Here is a 17,838-nt window from a genome sequence, read left to right on the forward strand (position 1 = left end):
ACAACTAGAGGATTGAGGTGATTTGTCCACGTGGAAGTTGAAATCTCCCATTATAGCAGGGGAGTCTATGTTTATGTGCTTGGCTATGAGTTCGATTAACAGGGACGGATCTGATTCTAGGCTTCCTGGCGGGGCATATGTAAGGCAAATTTGAAGGTATTTAGACTTGAAAATCGCTACTTCGAGCGAGGTTGATGTGTTTGTGATCTGTAGAGATAGACCTAGTTCTTTTTTTGCGGCTAGTAGTAGACCGCCGCCTCTTTTTTGAGGTCTGGGGATAGAGAATATGTCGTAGTAGTGTGTGGGGAGTTGGTTGATTAGAGCAATGTCTTCAGGTTTCAGCCAAGATTCTGTAATTGCGCAGCAGTCCGGTTTTGTTTCTATTAGATAGTCATGTAGGAGGTGAGTTTTTTTCGAGAGTGATTGTGCATTAAAACAGCTCGCAGAGGGCTGCGAGCTGTTTTAATTAGATTAGTCATTAACTTCCCGGACATTACCAAACTGATATAGGCGGAACTAGTAGTATAAGAGGCTCCCTTTCAGCTCGCTGATGAAGTAGTATATTTAAGGCTCCTTGAAGGGTGAGGTAATGCCCCCTGTCTGATGGGTGATTTGATCTTGCTAGCCGTCATTGGGAAGATTTCAGTTGATTACTTAAAGCCAGCTTATCCAGGGTTTTATGCCTATATGCCACATAGAAGATAATATCACCCCGCAAGACTTTAGCGGTATACCAAAAGAGGACAGGATTTGCCACGTGTTCGCCATTTAAGTGGGCATAATTCATCCATTTGTCCAAAAGGTGGGCTTTAAATTGAGGATCATTGACCAGGTAGTATGGGAACTGCCAAATACGCTTGGGGGATTGAAATAACGTTGAAGATCCACCCAAACTGGGGCATGATCAGATAATTTCTCCTATACATGCATCATTAATCTTGGAGAATAGATAGCTACTCACTAAAAAATAATCTAAACGGGACAAGGTGGCATGTGCTCGGGAAAGATGCGTGAAATCTCTCTCCATAGGGTGCAGGATGCGCCATGCACATACCAAGTAAAGTGAGTTCTCTAGCTGTAATAAACCCTTATATTGCCCCCTACATCTCGGGGAGAGGTCTGTGATTTGTCCAGCTTTAGGTCCCGAATAGCAATGAAATCACCCCTCCCCCCCCCATAATAACAAAGTCAGTGATATAGGGAAGGAGTAAGCATTGAAATTCTCTATAATAACCAGGACATTAATTATTGGGAGCATAAACATCACTAGCTTAAACTTAATACTAAACTCTTCTAAGACTGAACTCCTCCTCATCTCCCCAGAAAACAGTACTATCACTACGAACACACCAGCCAACCTTCACATCACCCAAGCAAGAGACTTAGGAGTTATTATCAATAATCGGCTAAACCTAAAATCATTTATCAACCAAACGACTAAGGACTGTTTTCATAAACTACATGTCCTGAAAAGAATAAAACCACTCTTTCACTTTCAAGACTACAGAATGGTTCTGCAAGCCATAATCTTCTCTAAGATAGACTACTGCAACTATCTTATTAGCTCTCCCCTCCATCTCACACCAAACCTCTTCAGATGGTCCAAAACGCGGCAGCCAGAATACTGAGAAACACGAAGAGAAGAGACCACATTTCTCCCATCCTTAAAGACCTACACTGGCTGCCAATCCATTACAGAATCATTCATAAGTCCATTACCACTATCTATAAAGCCATCCATCAACATGCTCCACTCAATCTACAAATCCCATTCAGAAAACATACCTCCTCCAGACCCATTAGAGAAGCTTACAGAGAATCACTACATGTACCCCATGCCAAAACCTCTCAACATATAACATTTAGAGAACGGGCTTTCTCTACAGCAGGACCATCACTATGGAACTCTATTCCACCGGATCTTCGTCAAGAACAGTGCCTTCTAACATTCAGAAAAAGGCTTAAGACGAGGTTGTTTAAACAAGCCTTTCCAGACCCCAACTGATTCTCAATGCAACGACAACCACAGTCAGACATTCTTAGAAAATTGTAAATAATTGCTCTGTTAAACTCCTTTAGACTTTCCTCCACCCAATTTTGAATATCCTTGTTTTACTGTAACTTCAGAGTTTCTCTTCACTTGTCACAGTTATTAGTTTATTTTCATTTTACACCCCCTGTTAAATGTAAACCAGCATGATGTGATTCCTATCTCGAATGCCGGTATAGAAAAAACACTAAAATAAATAAATAAAAATAAATCGTACGGTCATAGACCTGTGTTACCAAGATAATATATCGCCCCTGGGAATCTTTAATTTCTTTTTGAACTTTAAAGGGCAACTGCTTATTGATTAAAATTGCCACCCCCGCAGATTTGGTAGAAGCCGATATAAAGTAGACATCTCCCACCTATCCTCTACATAACTTCCCGTGTTCCACATCTGTAAGCTGGGTCTCCTGAAGAAATGCTATATCAACCTGTTTCTTTAAGTGATTAAGGATTTTCGACCTCTTAATAGGCGAGTTTATGCCACACATTCCAGGATATTATATGGGTACCTTGGCTAGGATCGCTGCAGATTACAAAAATGTAACAGAACCATGAGATAGTATTCAGCAAGGCAGGAACCCTCCCAGCTTAGGCCCCCACGTACCAGAAAAACACAGGACCCACATTGATACATATTGAAAGTTATTCCATACCCAGCCACACACAGTATGGTACATAGAAAAATAACTGAGTATCCCCAAATGCCCTTCGCCCCCCCCCCCCCCCCCCATCTCAACTCTGCATCCCCATGACCACTTCCCCCCACGCTTCCAAGACAACAAAAAGAAAGCCACTCCAATGCGAAGAGCCCCCCTCCCCCCAATCCAGCCCCATCCACAACAATTGAATCAGCCACCAGAAAATTAGGAGCACTCTATAACTCGTGCTTGTGAGAGTATGGCCATTAACAATACTTAGGTACCGAACATAGCATTATATATAGCCATAACAGTACCCAGGCAAACCAGATGAGAGCATAACCCCTCCTCTAACAATTATGCTCAGCAAACCATGCAACTTCTAACAGTTCATGGGTACCAGTGGAGTATGTCAAAATTGCAGCGAGGAGGTCCACATCTCTCCACCAGCCAGAAAATAAACGTGTCATCTCTCAATTCAAAAGGGTGGAACATGCCAATCTCTTAAGGCCATCTAATCCTTATCTGTATCTCCCATCGGACTCTTTGGGCCTGAGAGGGATTGAGAGCGCAGGAAGCTGTGCACATCCTCTATCTTCATGAACCAGCGGATCCTCACAGCTGTGGCTACACAAATCCTTGCAGGGTAAACCAGGGTGGCCCGAAAGCCACCTGCGATCAATTTAGAACAGAGAGGGGCCAGGAAACATTGTTTCACTGCCAGATTGGCCAATAAATCCTGGAGCACTAGAATTTTATGGTTCTCATATTACAAGGATTTACCAGTCCTAGTTGCCTGCAGAATTTCACTTTTGTGAGCAAAATTAAGGATTTTTGCAATGACCACTCAGAGCCTGGTATCAGACCCTCTTTTGAGCCCTAGGCGATGTGCTCATTCGACATGCAAAGGACCATATGCGCCTGTAATTTCCAGTTCTGTGCTGAGCCAGCCCTCAAACCTCTCTCCTCTAGTGACTCAGGGAGCCCCAGAAAACGCAGGTTGGACCTACTGGAACAGTTTTCCAGGTCTTCCAGTCTCTCCTCATGTTTAGCAAGTGTGTCTAAGAGCAGTGAGGTCGGACTCAGAAGCATGGCAGCCGACTTGAAGGTCCGACACCCGCTGCTCTATCTTGGAGAATGAGACTTCGTAGCCTGCAAACATCGCGGTAAGCTCAGAAAGTTTATTTGAAATAGTTTTAAGATCCAGGCCTAAAAGAGATCGCTGCCTTAATCTCTGAAATTGCCACGGCGGGAGTTGGTGCGGACGAGTCCGGCGCCATGATGGAAGGTGCCTCTGTGATTCGGGGCCGTTCCTTCTCTTTCTTTAGTGAGACAGGAGGTCATCGCCGTTACCAACCTGTGCGCTGGTGTTAGTGCAGGCAGTCCGTCAATTTAAGTCTCCAAAAAGCTGATTTTAGTTATGTGGATGGGACTGGATCGCCTAGGCCGAGCGCTGTGAGGAGAAATCACGTCTTCCCCCGGCACTGCATCCTGTGACCTCCTTGATCCTCCAAAATTAAAGACACTGATTTTGTTAACCCTCTGTGCTAAAAGCTTAATGTCTTGGTTCAACATAGGTCAGTAGGATTCTGGGAGGTCTAGATTTCTCAAAATATCAACAGAGGACATTGTACTTTCCTTTATGTGCACCGATGTCTGGTATTACTCATTAGGCTGCACCATATATTGGTGATAGCCTTATTAGTACAAATATAGTTTTTAGTTTTTAAATTTTTTTAATTTCATAATTGAATGCAGTTTTTAATATCCATTAGTGATATCCCTCAACCGAAAGCATTTTAGAAATATGCTGATCTTGATGAAATTAGCTCTCTCATACACAGTCACCATCTGTCGCCTTCCTTAGCATTATTTTATACATAGCTATATTTAATAAGATGTTATCTTCTCCTGTAAAAACCATTTGTTATAGCACGATTAGAGCCATCAGCCCGACACTGGCAGTGTTTTGACCACCCTGTCTTCCTCAGGGACTAAGATAGCTATATAAATCAAAATCTATTGTTACTTACAAATCTTTCAATCCCTTCTAGAACGCCATATTGCTATCGGACAACAAGCGTGAGATACTATTTGCTATTTAACTTTTAAAAGGAGTATGCAAAATAGGTCTAATGACGAGTTTTCTATTTCGTCCACTTCTGTATAAATCTATTTCCATGTGTATTTTTCCAATTGCTTTTAACCCAGATTCATCTGAAACCTAAATCTACCAGCAAATCAATGCCTACTCCTCATTTACAAGAAACCCAGTCCTACATTACTTGTTACACCAAACAAGTACATTTGGAGTGAGACTATCTACAGCAGCTCTCCTTCACGTCCCTTATATGTTACCCCCATTCTGGGGGACCCGTCACTAGTAACTGGTATGGTTCCCCCATCATGTCCCTCTATCCCTATTAAACAGATTTTTACTATCGTTTTTTTACAACTATAATACAATCTCCTTCTTATCCATTTTGTAACCACCAAAAAATTCTGTCTCTCATACCCAGTTAATGACTATGAAGTACCAACCTAATTGATTTACTTCTTTACTAAACTAAATCTATTTCTGGATGGGATTATCGGCATATTGTTGACGCACTGTTCCTCCCCATTTTGTTGCCCTTTTTAGGAACACCTATTTATAAGAAAATTAATCCCCTGTTATGAATTGGTGTCATTTTTATATACTCTCTATTTTATTTATTTGTTTGTTTTTGTATACTGATATTCAACAAAAGTCATCACGTCGGTTCATATACAACAAAAAGGAGGAGAAATTACAATGTGAAAAATAGAATCAGAAATATTATATAAAGTAAGGGAGAAAATTAAAGACAGAAGAAGAGAAAGAGAAATAATATTTCACCCATCTAGTGTGCACATCCACTTGCTTCTTCCCCAGTGGTATATGTATACTCCTCTTTTATGCTTATTTCATAAAAACAAGGTGACTCACTTATTTGATTATGCGTTTGTTTTTGTTTGTAGTTAACCCCAATGTCATCATAGAAAAATCCATTGTAAAAATTGTAACTGACTTGAGAAATAATCTGTTGATAACCTAACTTCTGTAATCCATGAGCTGCTAAATGTTTTAACCTAATAGAATGCCGCCCACTCTATTTCTTTATTAAGTCCATTTGGGGCTACTGTATTCCACGAGAAAATATATCGTTGTTCAATCTGGATTAATTTGAGGATGTGTCACCCCCCGTGGTAAGCAGGGAACATGGCACACAGTGCTGCTGCTGTCAGGTCTTCCCATTGATGGGCAGCTGCAACCCAATGATCTACTAAAGGTGCCTCTTCCTTATGTCTCTTAATGCAACTTATATGTTCTTGAAGTCGTATTTTGAATTTACGTATGGTCTTCCCAATATAAACTAAATTGCATGGGCACCACAGAGCGTATATAACACTCTCAGTTATACATGATAGATGTTGACAAAAAACGAATTTGCGTCTGCCTGTAATGTCCAAGGTTGGACCCTGAACTAATTGGCACATGTTACACTGTCCACATCTGAGATGTCCAGGTTCGCCTGTATATTCAATGGTCATACGTGGAGCTTGAGTGTATGACTGGATCACCATATCTCTCAAATTTCTTGCTCTTTTGAATGCAAAAATGGGGAATTCCTGAAAAACTGGATGCATCTGCAACAGGGGCCAATGTTTAATAATACTGTGTTTCAAATTCTGTGTTTGAGGTGTAAATGGTAATATACAAATCATTTTCTTATTCTCCTGTGGCCTCTGTGGCTGTAACAACCGTTCTCTGTCAGCCCACCAAGCTCACTTATATGTTCTATCTTTGCAGGATATCCTCTCTGTAAAAACCTTGGCATCTGTTTAGCTTATATTTGAAACTCCCCCATTGTAGAGCAAAGACGTCGCAGTCATAAAAATTGACCCACAGTGAAGTTATCTTGCAGATAACATGGGTGAAAAAAGAGGAATAATGTAAGAGCATATTACAGTCTGTGGGCTTCCGAAAAATGGAAAATTGACATTTGCCTTGGTTTAAACCGATATGTATATCTAGGTACGATATTTGTTCATGGCTACACTGAAAGGTGAACTATAAATATACATTGCATTTGTTAAGCCACTTCATAAATTGTTGAAGCTTCCTTTCTGTACAATGCCAGATGACAAAAATGTCATCTATATATCGTTTCCACAAATGAATACATTTTTGAAATGGACTGTTGGTCAACCATCGTTTCTCGAATTCAGTTATGTACAAATTTGCTAGGTCTGGAGCCATTGTAGCCCCCATAGCAGTTCCTTTTATCTGTTGGTAGTATTCACCCTGGAACATAAAATAATTTTGTTGTAGAGCTATGGTGGTTAATTGTACTATAAAAGCTGTGGGTGTCCTATTTCGATCTTGTGTATTCACTAACTTGTTCAATGATATGCACCTCCTCCTGTGGGATGTTAGTATATAGCGCCACTTTATTTATGGTGACCAACCAAACTTCTGCTTCTAGTTGTTCATAACCTTGTAGAATGGTAATCAAATGAGCTGAATCCTGTTAGAGGGGATCTGTGGGATATGTTCTCTTAGAAAAACATCTATGAATTGAGACAATGACTAATAAAGAACATTTTGACAAAACTATTGGTCTTCCTGGAGAAGCCTCAAGAGATTTATGCACTTTTGGAACTAGATAAAGCACTGGACAAGTCGGATGGGATACTTCCAAAAAATGTTTTTCCTTAATTGTCAACCAACCCGCTTGTAGGGCTCCATCTAACAAAGAATCAATCTGACCCTTTATTTTAACCATAGGGTCTTCAGATAATTTCAAATAAAAGGTGTTATCCTTTAATTGTTTCTCTCCCTCTGACATAACTTTCTCTATTCTGTATAACAATTGAGCCTCCTTTGTCTGCTGGCTTTATAACACAAGAGACATCCGATCTCAATTGGTCGAGGGCCTGTAATTCATCTATAGTAAGGTTATTCTGAACTTTAGATGATATCAATCCCATATGATGATTATCTTGTCTACCCAACTCAGTAAAAGTATATATAATTGGGTCCACAGCTCCTGGAGGGACCCACTTTGATGGTCATGTGATCACTGAAGAATCCTGTGGGCCAATTGGAGAGGCAGAGGAAAAGAACAGCCTTAACCGTAACTGCCTTACAAATTTCTGTAGATATTTTTCCCCTTCAAAGGCAGAGAATTTATTCATTGGGGCAAAAGAGAGCCCTTTATTTAATAAATTTTCTTTTGCAGTGGTTAATGTTTCAGACAAATTGATAACCCCTGATGGTACTGCAAATTTACTGATTGCTGGTTTGTCGAGTCTTCGTATATGTGCGTCGCCCGACCTTCGTCTCTCCTTGTTGATGTCTGGTGTCTCTGAATTTGACTCCTCATTCCAAAAAAGGCTGGTCTTTATGTGAACTTGCGGTGTTCTCATTGTTGTCATTTTTTGATGTAGATTGATCCACATTTCCTTATTGTATCATTGTTACTACTGTCGCTGCCCGACATCTCCACTCTGCCCACCTTACCTTTTTTGCAACTCCTCCTGCGGTTGATGGACATCTGGCTGCCGCGGTGTCTGCCTGCCATCCTCTCCGCTGTCCCCGGACTGGCTTGGGCGCTGTATCCCGCCATGTTGTCCAGGTTCCATAGGGCGCACGTGCTGTGCGGCTCTGCTTCTTATTCTCTCTTTGGTGCGAACCTCAGGGGCGTCCCCCTGTGATGACGTCACGCATCCCGGATACAAAAGCTTAAACTTTTTGCTAGCTAATCGAGTTAGCAAGGAATGGGATCTACTTACGGATGGGATTCGCTCTCCATACCTAGCTACTCTGCCTCTCCAACTTTTGGACTTTATCCTAACAGGGTACCCGCTCCTCGGGGGCCCCTCATTTCTTTCAGGTCACTATCAGGAACCGGTACTCGGTCCTCGAGGGCCCATGTTCCCTGACTCTCTGCCTGAGCTTATCGCTTCTGCTTGGAAGAAACCGCTGCCTATATCATCAGTGAGTTACCAACTTTATTTCCTCAGAGCTGTTTCTTGGAACCAGGTACTCGCTCCTCGAGGGCCTGCCTCTATTCCAGCTTCTTTGTCACCTTCCGAGAGAAACCGCTGTCACAGCCATAGAGGGAATCACTGTTCCAGTATCCTGAGGAACCCTAAAGCCCAGGGTTAGGGTCCCTACTCACTACTGCCACCTCTGGTGGCTTCTCAACTCTGTCTAATAAAAGATATAACTGTTTTGTGTGTCCCAAAGCTGAGCCTGACCTTTGGCCCCCAACAGGACTTCTCCCGTGGGCGTGGTCAGCTGCCACAGTATCCAAGGGTCCACCCAAAACCTTACAAACAATAACAATCATCTCCTAATGAATCATTAGAAGTTCCTGCAATTGTTACTCGTGGTTTTTTTGTACGATTTTTAGGACATCCTTGAATAAATGTTGCCCCACTTGTAGTCCACTTCATCTCGAAAAAATTTAGTCAGTTTAAACTGTTTTATTTCTTCTTGAAATTTACTCATTTGCAATTTGTAGCTCGGTAAGATTTTGTTGATATTGATCTTCTGACTGTTGAATATCTTGCAAAACTATATCTATATCTTCTTTGATCTATACAGCTGTTGTCTGAGTTTTCTCTATAATCAGTATCATGAGATCCAAAGAGCATTTGTTCAATATTTTATTCCAATTCTGAACTAATTCTACATCTTCTGGATAAAGATGTGGTTCTTTCTGGATCCTTAATCCCCTAGGGATCCTTTGTGCTCTACAGTATTCAATGAGAGTACCCACATGTAATTCTGTTCGTATCAACCTTTTGTGTGAGGCCATCACAGAATTCTATAAATCTTGTTTTTTGCTATCTTTATTTTCAAAGATAGAAGGTGCTGTTAATAGCGCTTGCAATCTCGCTTCTGAAAAGGACAAGGATTGGTCTCATGCAATTGAACTAGTCATCTTGAGGGCCAAACTCAGGATCACACCAAAAATTACAAAGCCCAAAGGTGGTCCTCTCAGACTTTTCAAAATATCAGAGGACACTGTACTTTCCTTTATGTACACCGATGTCCGGTATTACTCATTAGGCTTCACCATGTATTGGTGGTAGCCTTATTGGTACAAATACCATTTTTAATGTTTTGATTTTTCTTTTTATTTCATAATTGAGGGTTATCACTAATGGATATTAAAAACTGCATTCAATTATGAAATAAAAAAATCAAAACATTAAAAATATTTGTACCAATAAGGAAGGCTATCACCAATACATGGTGCAGCCTAATGAGTAATACCGGACATCAGTGTACATAAAGGAAAGTACAGTGTACTCTGTTTGGTTGATATTGTGTTAAGTCTAAGAGAGGATCTTTTTTGGGCTTTGTAATTTTAGGTCTATATTTCTACCAGGCTTGGGAATCAATACTAGAGATGTGAATCGGAACTGATATCGGATCTGATTCTGGTTCCGATTCACATCTCTAAAATACCACTGTAGCTAGATTGTGCCCCTCTTCTAAATATCCTTGTTCTTGTGCCATAGTATACATATCTTTCAACTCTTTTGTGATGTTATCCCCCCCCCCCCCCAAATTTTGTAAAACTCCAATCCAAAATCATCAGGTCCCCATGTTTTCCCCAATTTCAAACAATGGATGACCCCTAATATCTCTATTTCTCTTATGAGCTACTCCAAACTTTTTATCAGATGTAGAGAGCTGAGGGAGTCCCACCCCCTGAAAGAATTCATCTCGATTAGTTACCAAAAGGGTGCCTTGAGTATATAGTCATTGAAAACATTTTTTAAAAACCTCCAGCACCCTCTTGGTTCCTTTGTACTCTATACCCCGGTAAATTAATATATGAACAAATACCCTGGGACACAGGAGTCTACCGGACTTGCTTCCCCATTGAAACAATTTATAGCAATAGTAGAACATATTTTGTTGCACTTTAACTGCAAGCAACACCGAGTTCTTTATGCGCTTCTTGTAACCGTAATTTCAAATCACGTATGAGCATCTGCACATGTAAGCATTTCAGCTATATGATGCATTTTGTGAGCTCCAATTGCCTATTTAATCTTTCCTTTTTACATTTTGCCAGATAAGCTATGATTCGTCCCCGTAACACTGTTTTAGATGCATTCCAGAAAACAACTGCATTATCTGGTGTAAGATTATGTCGCTGGTTACATAAAAATTTCACAAATTCCTTATCGTGATATAACAAGGCAGACATTCTCCATCCTGATTTGCCACCCCCAAGCTCCAAGACCAAAAAGTCCCCTTTCCTTCTCTATTTATTCCTGCATTCACTTCATTTACTCTCTTCTTGTTGTGCAGGAGATGCTATAAATGTTTCAAATTGTCTCACTATTACTTTGATGCCAGTCAGAAATAGCAAACACTTCTAACCTTCCAAACACAGGCCAAAAAAAAACAAAAAAACTCCAAAAATCTCTTCAAAATTGAACACAACACGAACTCGAACACCAGAATTATCAATCCTGCATCCTTAATATGAAGCCTGTGTCAATAACTGCAGTTCTTAAACTGCCAGAAGGCTTTCCTGTGCTGCCAGATTCGTGAGGCCCGGCACGGTCTTTAAGATATAAACTCCACAAAGGCCTTTGCCTCAGCACCCGTTGTAAGGATCTTCTTTTTGCCATGGTAGAATATTTTTAATCGGGCAGGAAATTGCAAAGAAAATTTAACTCCTCTGCGATACAACTGGGAACAGTAAAGCGTAAATTCCCATCTAGCCGCTTGCACTTTAATGGAGAAATCAGAAAAAAGCAGGATATTATTGGTAGCATACTGAACATCTTGAGATTTCCTAAAGGTTCTCAATTTTTCTTTATCTATATAATTGAGGTATTTAACAATCACAGGCCAAGTCCATTCCTGATCTGAAACAGGATGACCCAACCGTTGTGCTCTCTCCACTATGATTGTCCATTCTGCCACAGACACTTGCAACGCCTCTGGAAGCCAGTTATCACAGAAATTGAGAAGTTCCTCTCCCTGGATTGACTCTGGAACTCCCACTATGTGTTGATTATTGCGACGACTTTGATTTTACAAATCATCTATTTTTTATTCCAGCTGCTTCATTTTCTTGTGGTGTGTCGCAAATTCTGTGGTAAGTGCTTTAATACAGTCATGCTCAGAGCTTCTGAATAATGTTCCCAAGCACTGAATTATAAGCTTTTACTTTTTCCTTCAATTCGTCCACAGACATTTGAATTTTAGTTAGGTGATCTGTCAAACCTGCAGTTACAGTCTTGGTGATTTTTTCCTCCATGTTACCGATTTTCTCTGCTCCCTTCCCACCATGGCATCAGAAAAAGGAATGTTTGAATTGTCCATGAATTCCTCTATTAACTAAAATCCTTGTTGCTGGAAAATGCTGTGATAAAATTAGCAGATTAAGGAGGATGGTGGTAGCCCCTAAGGAGAAAGGCATGGGAAAGTCTGCTCAGTCCAGCATCATTGCCACATCCCAGAATAGCTTTAATTTTTTAATGTAATCATATAATCAATGCAACATATAAAACTGGTGAGTAGAAATACGTATATTAAGCATTGAGCTCTGGAATACCTTTTTACTAAAGTTATCAGGAGCCTGAGGGTGTCTCTGGTGGAAAATGTTCTCTTTGCCTTTTAAGCCCAGACTCCACTCAACAGATTGATTGATGAGGCAGATGCACCACTTCAAAACCTGGAATTTTCTGGGGACTCTATTTTAGATAGAAATTTCTAGCCTTTGGTACATAGGAAATCAGATTCACCCACATTCATATTTGTAATATTTGCAGGATAGCATAGATTGGGATGGCTGCTGGCTCCGCCAGGGTATCTAGAATCTGGAGAAGGCCAAAGATTTCTGTATAAGAATCCTTGTCCTCACAGATGTTAACTCTGAGCTCCTTACAAAATTTACACAGAAATATGAAGGAAAAAAGTTCTCAGGTGGAGACAAGTGTTCCAGAGGTTCAGGTATGGGATAGGAAGGGACACCAATTGACCCTTTCTCAGATCCTGGAGGGATCCCAAAGATTAAGTAGGCAATGAGGAGGAGTCCTTATTTGTTCAGAGGTGTGTATTCCTGGTAGTTACCCTCCGACTGGCTAGATACCATGGCAAGTGAGTGCCAAGTACTCAAACCTCCCCCACAGGGGTTCTGATGAAGTACCTGCTGAGATAGGGGTAAACTGGGACTCCTCCTTGCGAGAGTAAATCTGATATTCAATAAAGGAGAGGTCGAAGAGTGCCTTCCTTGCCTTTAGCCTCCAGAGAGGAAAAGAAAGTCTTCACCAACTCTGCAATTTGGTCTAAGGGCTAATGTGTCCTGTGGTTAGGGCTGGAGGCAGAACATCCTCTTCAGAGACCAGAATGGAGCCCGCTTGTATACCCAGTGGACTTTATAAAATTTGTCCTAGAGACTGGTTAGAAATAGGGATGGTAACTTTCAAACCCACGTGCAGGTGTCCATGTATGCGCGCTGTTGCCAGCACGCTTGTTATAAAATCTGCTACCCGTGCGCATGTTTTTATATCAGTGCGTGCATGTGCATGCGAATGCAAACTCGGGCACATAAGGAGAGGAAAATTTTACAACATGCGCGTGGCGATGCAATAGGCCCTAATCCCAATTCCCTCTCAGTCCACTCCTTTAGGAAACTTCCTAAACCCCTTAACTAATCTGCCTCCCTTTTCCCCTGCTAACCCAGACATCTAAAACCCCTCTGCTTACCTTTTTTTTTGTTTTTATACTTAAATGCTCTCCGAGGCAGCAACTTCTGCAGGTCCGTTGCTCCCAGCATTGCCAGGTCCACCCATGCTCCGCCCACACCCAGACCTCACTTGCAGCCCACCCATTTTTCAGGAACCCTTTTCTTCTTCGCGTACCAGGACATACGCACGTGGCCACAGGATTTTGAAAATCCCCGCAGTGCGTGTGCGGCCCAGCCACATGCGTAGCTCCTGGATTTCACATGCACAGGACTTTTAAAATTAGCCCTTAAGTGTACCATGAAGAAAATGGGTCTGATGTGTCCAGATAGAAGTCTTGTTTTAGTAATCTTGATGGAGCTGTTGTCCTAGAAATTGGTGGAAATGTGTGAAATATATTACCTTCTGACCCTGAAAATCTTCCTGGACAAATTGAAGGTAATAGTGCTTTTATGAAGAGTTGCATCGGGAACAGTGCGGCACAGTGTGTCAATGATGCAAAAGCCTGCTACAAGGAATGAAGTGTCAAAGGAGGAAGCATCAGTGGCGTCTAGGCTTAATGCATTGAGTAGTTCCTTGGCCAGGGCTCTATGCATCAATGGCACTGTGTCTCGATGCACCAGTGAATGGTGTGTCGGCTGGATTGATTGAGCCTAGACCTGATGCTTTTTCAGCACTGGTTGCATTCCCGGATGTGAAGAGTGGCATTTCTTTTTGCCCCTGAGCTATGCAATGGCCGCAAAGAGCTCAATAAGGCTTGTGAATGGAGCATTTTCTTTGCTTGCTCCAGTGAAAGGAGAGGCTCTCTCAAGGAGCTCCTGCTCAGTTCAGTACCTGGGGAAGAAGTTGAGGCTCTACTCCAGGAGGAGGACTGGCTGCAACTCTTCAGAGACTTACACAGCTCCATCTTCCTGGCCCTGGTTTATAACCAGTGCCTAGGACTGAACCGGGTCATGGTTCAGTCCTAGGCACTGGTAATATAGATAGTCTTTGAAGCCTATCTTCAGTGGGCTTCTGGGTGCTGGACATCCTGTGAAAAGGTGAGGGGGGGTTGTTTTTTTAAGATAGCACTGAAAAATGTTTCAGGAGCAGCTGAGGCATAGTAAATGAAAAAGTTTAAAAGTATGAAGATACTAAAAGATAATAAAGAGAGAGAGAGATAGGGTACAAGACTGTGCTGAAGCTTGGACAAAAAAAGTCTGAAGGACTCACGAGGCAATGTCAGAGCAGGAACTTCCTCACATGCTCAGTACAGCAAAAGCTCTATGAGCTAAGAGAGAAGGGTCTGTTTGGTGTTGCCTAATGACATCGTCCACATGCTATGGCTAATTCAGCTCTGCTCGACAGAGATGTTGCTGCTGTGGGCATGCTTGGGACAGGAGAGGAAAACAGCACACGTGTTTTATTTTCAAAATTACACTTCTTGTTTTGCTGTCCCTCGGCCACCCAAACAATTAGAAGGAGCAAAGTGTGCAGACACTTAATATGTATACTTGCTATATTTTTTTTTAAAAGAGAAATATGGGTAGTTTATTTTTAAAACTTTGTGGGAAGCGTGTGTTAGAAAAGCCCATGCAGTTCATAACTATGTGAGCTGTTGCAAATTTGCTCTCTTGATATATAAAAATTAATAAGTAGCAGTGTTATCATGGCAGCATTAAAGGTAGTGCTACCCTCCCAATGCATGCAGCTCAGGATTCCCTATGGTAATTAGCCCAAAGTGAAAGGGCTAATTAGCCTCCCTCCAGTAGTAAAGGTCTCTGCTCCACACCCTGAAATCTCACTGTTAAAAATAAATAAATAAATAAATTTCAATGGCCCTCTTGGGTCTTTACTCCAACTCACCCCTTTCCAAAACTCAAAGAGCCACCAGGTATTCTCTCCACAGTCACCCCCACCCCAACAGAAATTTAACAGTTTCCAGCTCTACTGCTACACATGCTTTGGTGTCCAGGTTTGAGTGTCAGCGGTGAAATGTTGAATTTCAGGGAAGGAGGCCCCAATGTGGTATATGTAGTAATAACACATTATATACAGGCATTAAGTAATGCTCACATTAACATTGAATCCTGCATTTGATCTGTCAATGTCCTTTAGTAGACAGAACCCTTTAAGCTGATACTTGTTTCCAGTTTTTTCCAATTACCTACTCACTGTAAGTTCAGGCACTGTACATCCATTTTTATGCAAGGGGAAATTCTTCAAGAAGTACAAGCGTTTTGTTTGGAACTAAATGTTCGTTAATCTGCACACGTCGCATAACTAAAATAAAAACATGTTTACCTGATTGCTTTTTTCAGCCTGATTATTCCTATTAGAATCTGGAAAATGGATGTGACATCCCGTCTCTTCCATCACTTTTTTGATATTATTGCCACCTTTACCAATTACATGGGAGTGCTCTGTGTGTGACACGTCCATCTTCAATGTGACACGATTGCTCTAAAAGTAACAGTTATAAATTACAAATCAGTCATACAATAATTCAGCCTGAATATTTATACATTTATAAATATATTTTTTTGAAATCCAGTAATTATGCTAAAAAAATGTTTCTAGTTTTCAACTAAGGTTGAGATATAGAGAATATGTGTGGACATGAGTTCAGCATACAACTGGAAATTAAAAATGAAATGCCCAACATTCCACACTAGAATATTTTAGTAACCTGGGTACATCGATGCTGAAAGAATTTTTCAGTGCTGGACTATATGAACCCAAAAGGAAACTACTGTATATATACAGAACTAAGTGTTCTGGAGTAGTTCATAAAAACACAATTAAAAATCTTCTTGATTATATACAATGTTCTCCCTAACATGAAAGAACATTTTTCTAAATAGAATTTTCTTTTATTATGGAAATAAGCATGCATTCTATTTTTTAAAGACATTATTGATCATAAAGAAAGTAACTGATAGCTGTTACTGAGAAACCATTAGTGATTTGCATCCCTGGGGCACTGGTCATTCCTAAATTCTTTAGAAATGACTAGTATATTTTGTAACATTTTCAATGTAGATAAAAGGCTAAGTACTTTTGCCATTAATTTTAGCATACTGTTTTTCTCTGCAAACTTAGAAGCTGAATTATTAAAAATGTGTTTCCTGCAGTTATTCAGATCAAAATAGCTCTGTAATCCAAAGAAGTGCAACCACTTTATGCCAATATACAAACAGCACAACACAAGAGGATTTTACTTACATGTGCAGTAACACAGATATGATTTATATGGTGAATTTAAAACTAAAATGATCACAAAAATAATATTCACATTAAAGTGTCATCCAGCAAGTAAAACAGTGCATACGGATGACATGAAATATGAGAAATGAACTAGGATAGTTAACTTTCTTCTAGAAAGAAAAAATGGGAATTAGAAAATGGAAATTAGCTTGCCACAAAACCACTAACATACATCTGGTCAAAGTCTTGTTGACTTTGGCAATTTAGCGTATGTGCTCAGGAAGTCGCCTCTTTATTCATGTAAGTTGCTTACATTATTTCATTACACATTCCTTTGTAACACATGTACTGCCAGTAAGATACAGACAGCTTATTCATATAGACGCTAATTATTGACTTTCTAACATGGGTCAGAACAGGTAGGTTACCAGGTTTTGATGCTGTCCCAACTCTGTGCTCTCACTCTTGGCTAATATATGAAAGGTCACAAAATAGATATTCATTTATTATAATGAAGAAAAACAACTGAGAAGCACTTTAAGAAACACTTATGTTTTGGTTTATTATTTTTTTTAAACTATTGCCATGTTGCTTCATACACAGGCTTCTGCACTAATTAATATTTTTATGACAACTGGTGCACATCTGTCAAAGGAGTTGTGCAGGGCTTGAGCCACTATAAACAGCCAAAGACCCATTTGTCATGCAGAATATCTTTTTCTGGTTCTCTCCTAACATTCAGCCTCTCACCACTAGAGAAGAACCAAGTATGCCAACAATGCATGCTGGGTAGATCCACTGGTAGGACTGGAAGCAATACAGACCTTGTGTGACACCTTACCTGCTAAGGCTAGCTTTTTAAATAAAATATGATTTACAGCTCATTTTTGTTATTAGCAACTTGGAAAGGAATTTTGATTACTACAGTATTTAGCTGTTTTAAAATATCTATGTGAAAGGGACCCTACAGTCATCCATTTTCATGAATGCAACTTTTAATAGATCAACTACTGCAGTACAACAAAAACTGTATCACGAGTGCTCTCACCCCTTGTCTGCAAATCATGTTTCTTCCTTCTGTAATATGTCCAACATCCCCTGCAGTGCATTACAGTTTTTGGCAGTGTGAGACTAAGATGATCCTATCCAATTACCATTTCATAGCTATCTAAATATTTTATTTAAGAAATGATGCATCAGATCAACATCAAA

General features: G+C 40.5%; 1 protein-coding gene across 1 annotated transcript in view; it reads right to left on the reverse strand.

The window, feature by feature from the left end:
- Positions 1-17,838, reverse strand: part of BICC1 (BicC family RNA binding protein 1) — a 677,586-nt gene that overhangs the window by 211,780 nt on the left and 447,968 nt on the right. Inside the window, exon 5 of the mRNA XM_029609769.1 lies at positions 15,724-15,882. Within this exon, the coding sequence (XP_029465629.1) occupies positions 15,724-15,882 (159 nt within the window). The remainder of the gene's footprint in view (positions 1-15,723; positions 15,883-17,838) is intronic.

This window comes from Rhinatrema bivittatum, chromosome 7 (genome assembly GCF_901001135.1).
Source record: "Rhinatrema bivittatum chromosome 7, aRhiBiv1.1, whole genome shotgun sequence".
Lineage (NCBI taxonomy): Eukaryota > Metazoa > Chordata > Amphibia > Gymnophiona > Rhinatrematidae > Rhinatrema > Rhinatrema bivittatum.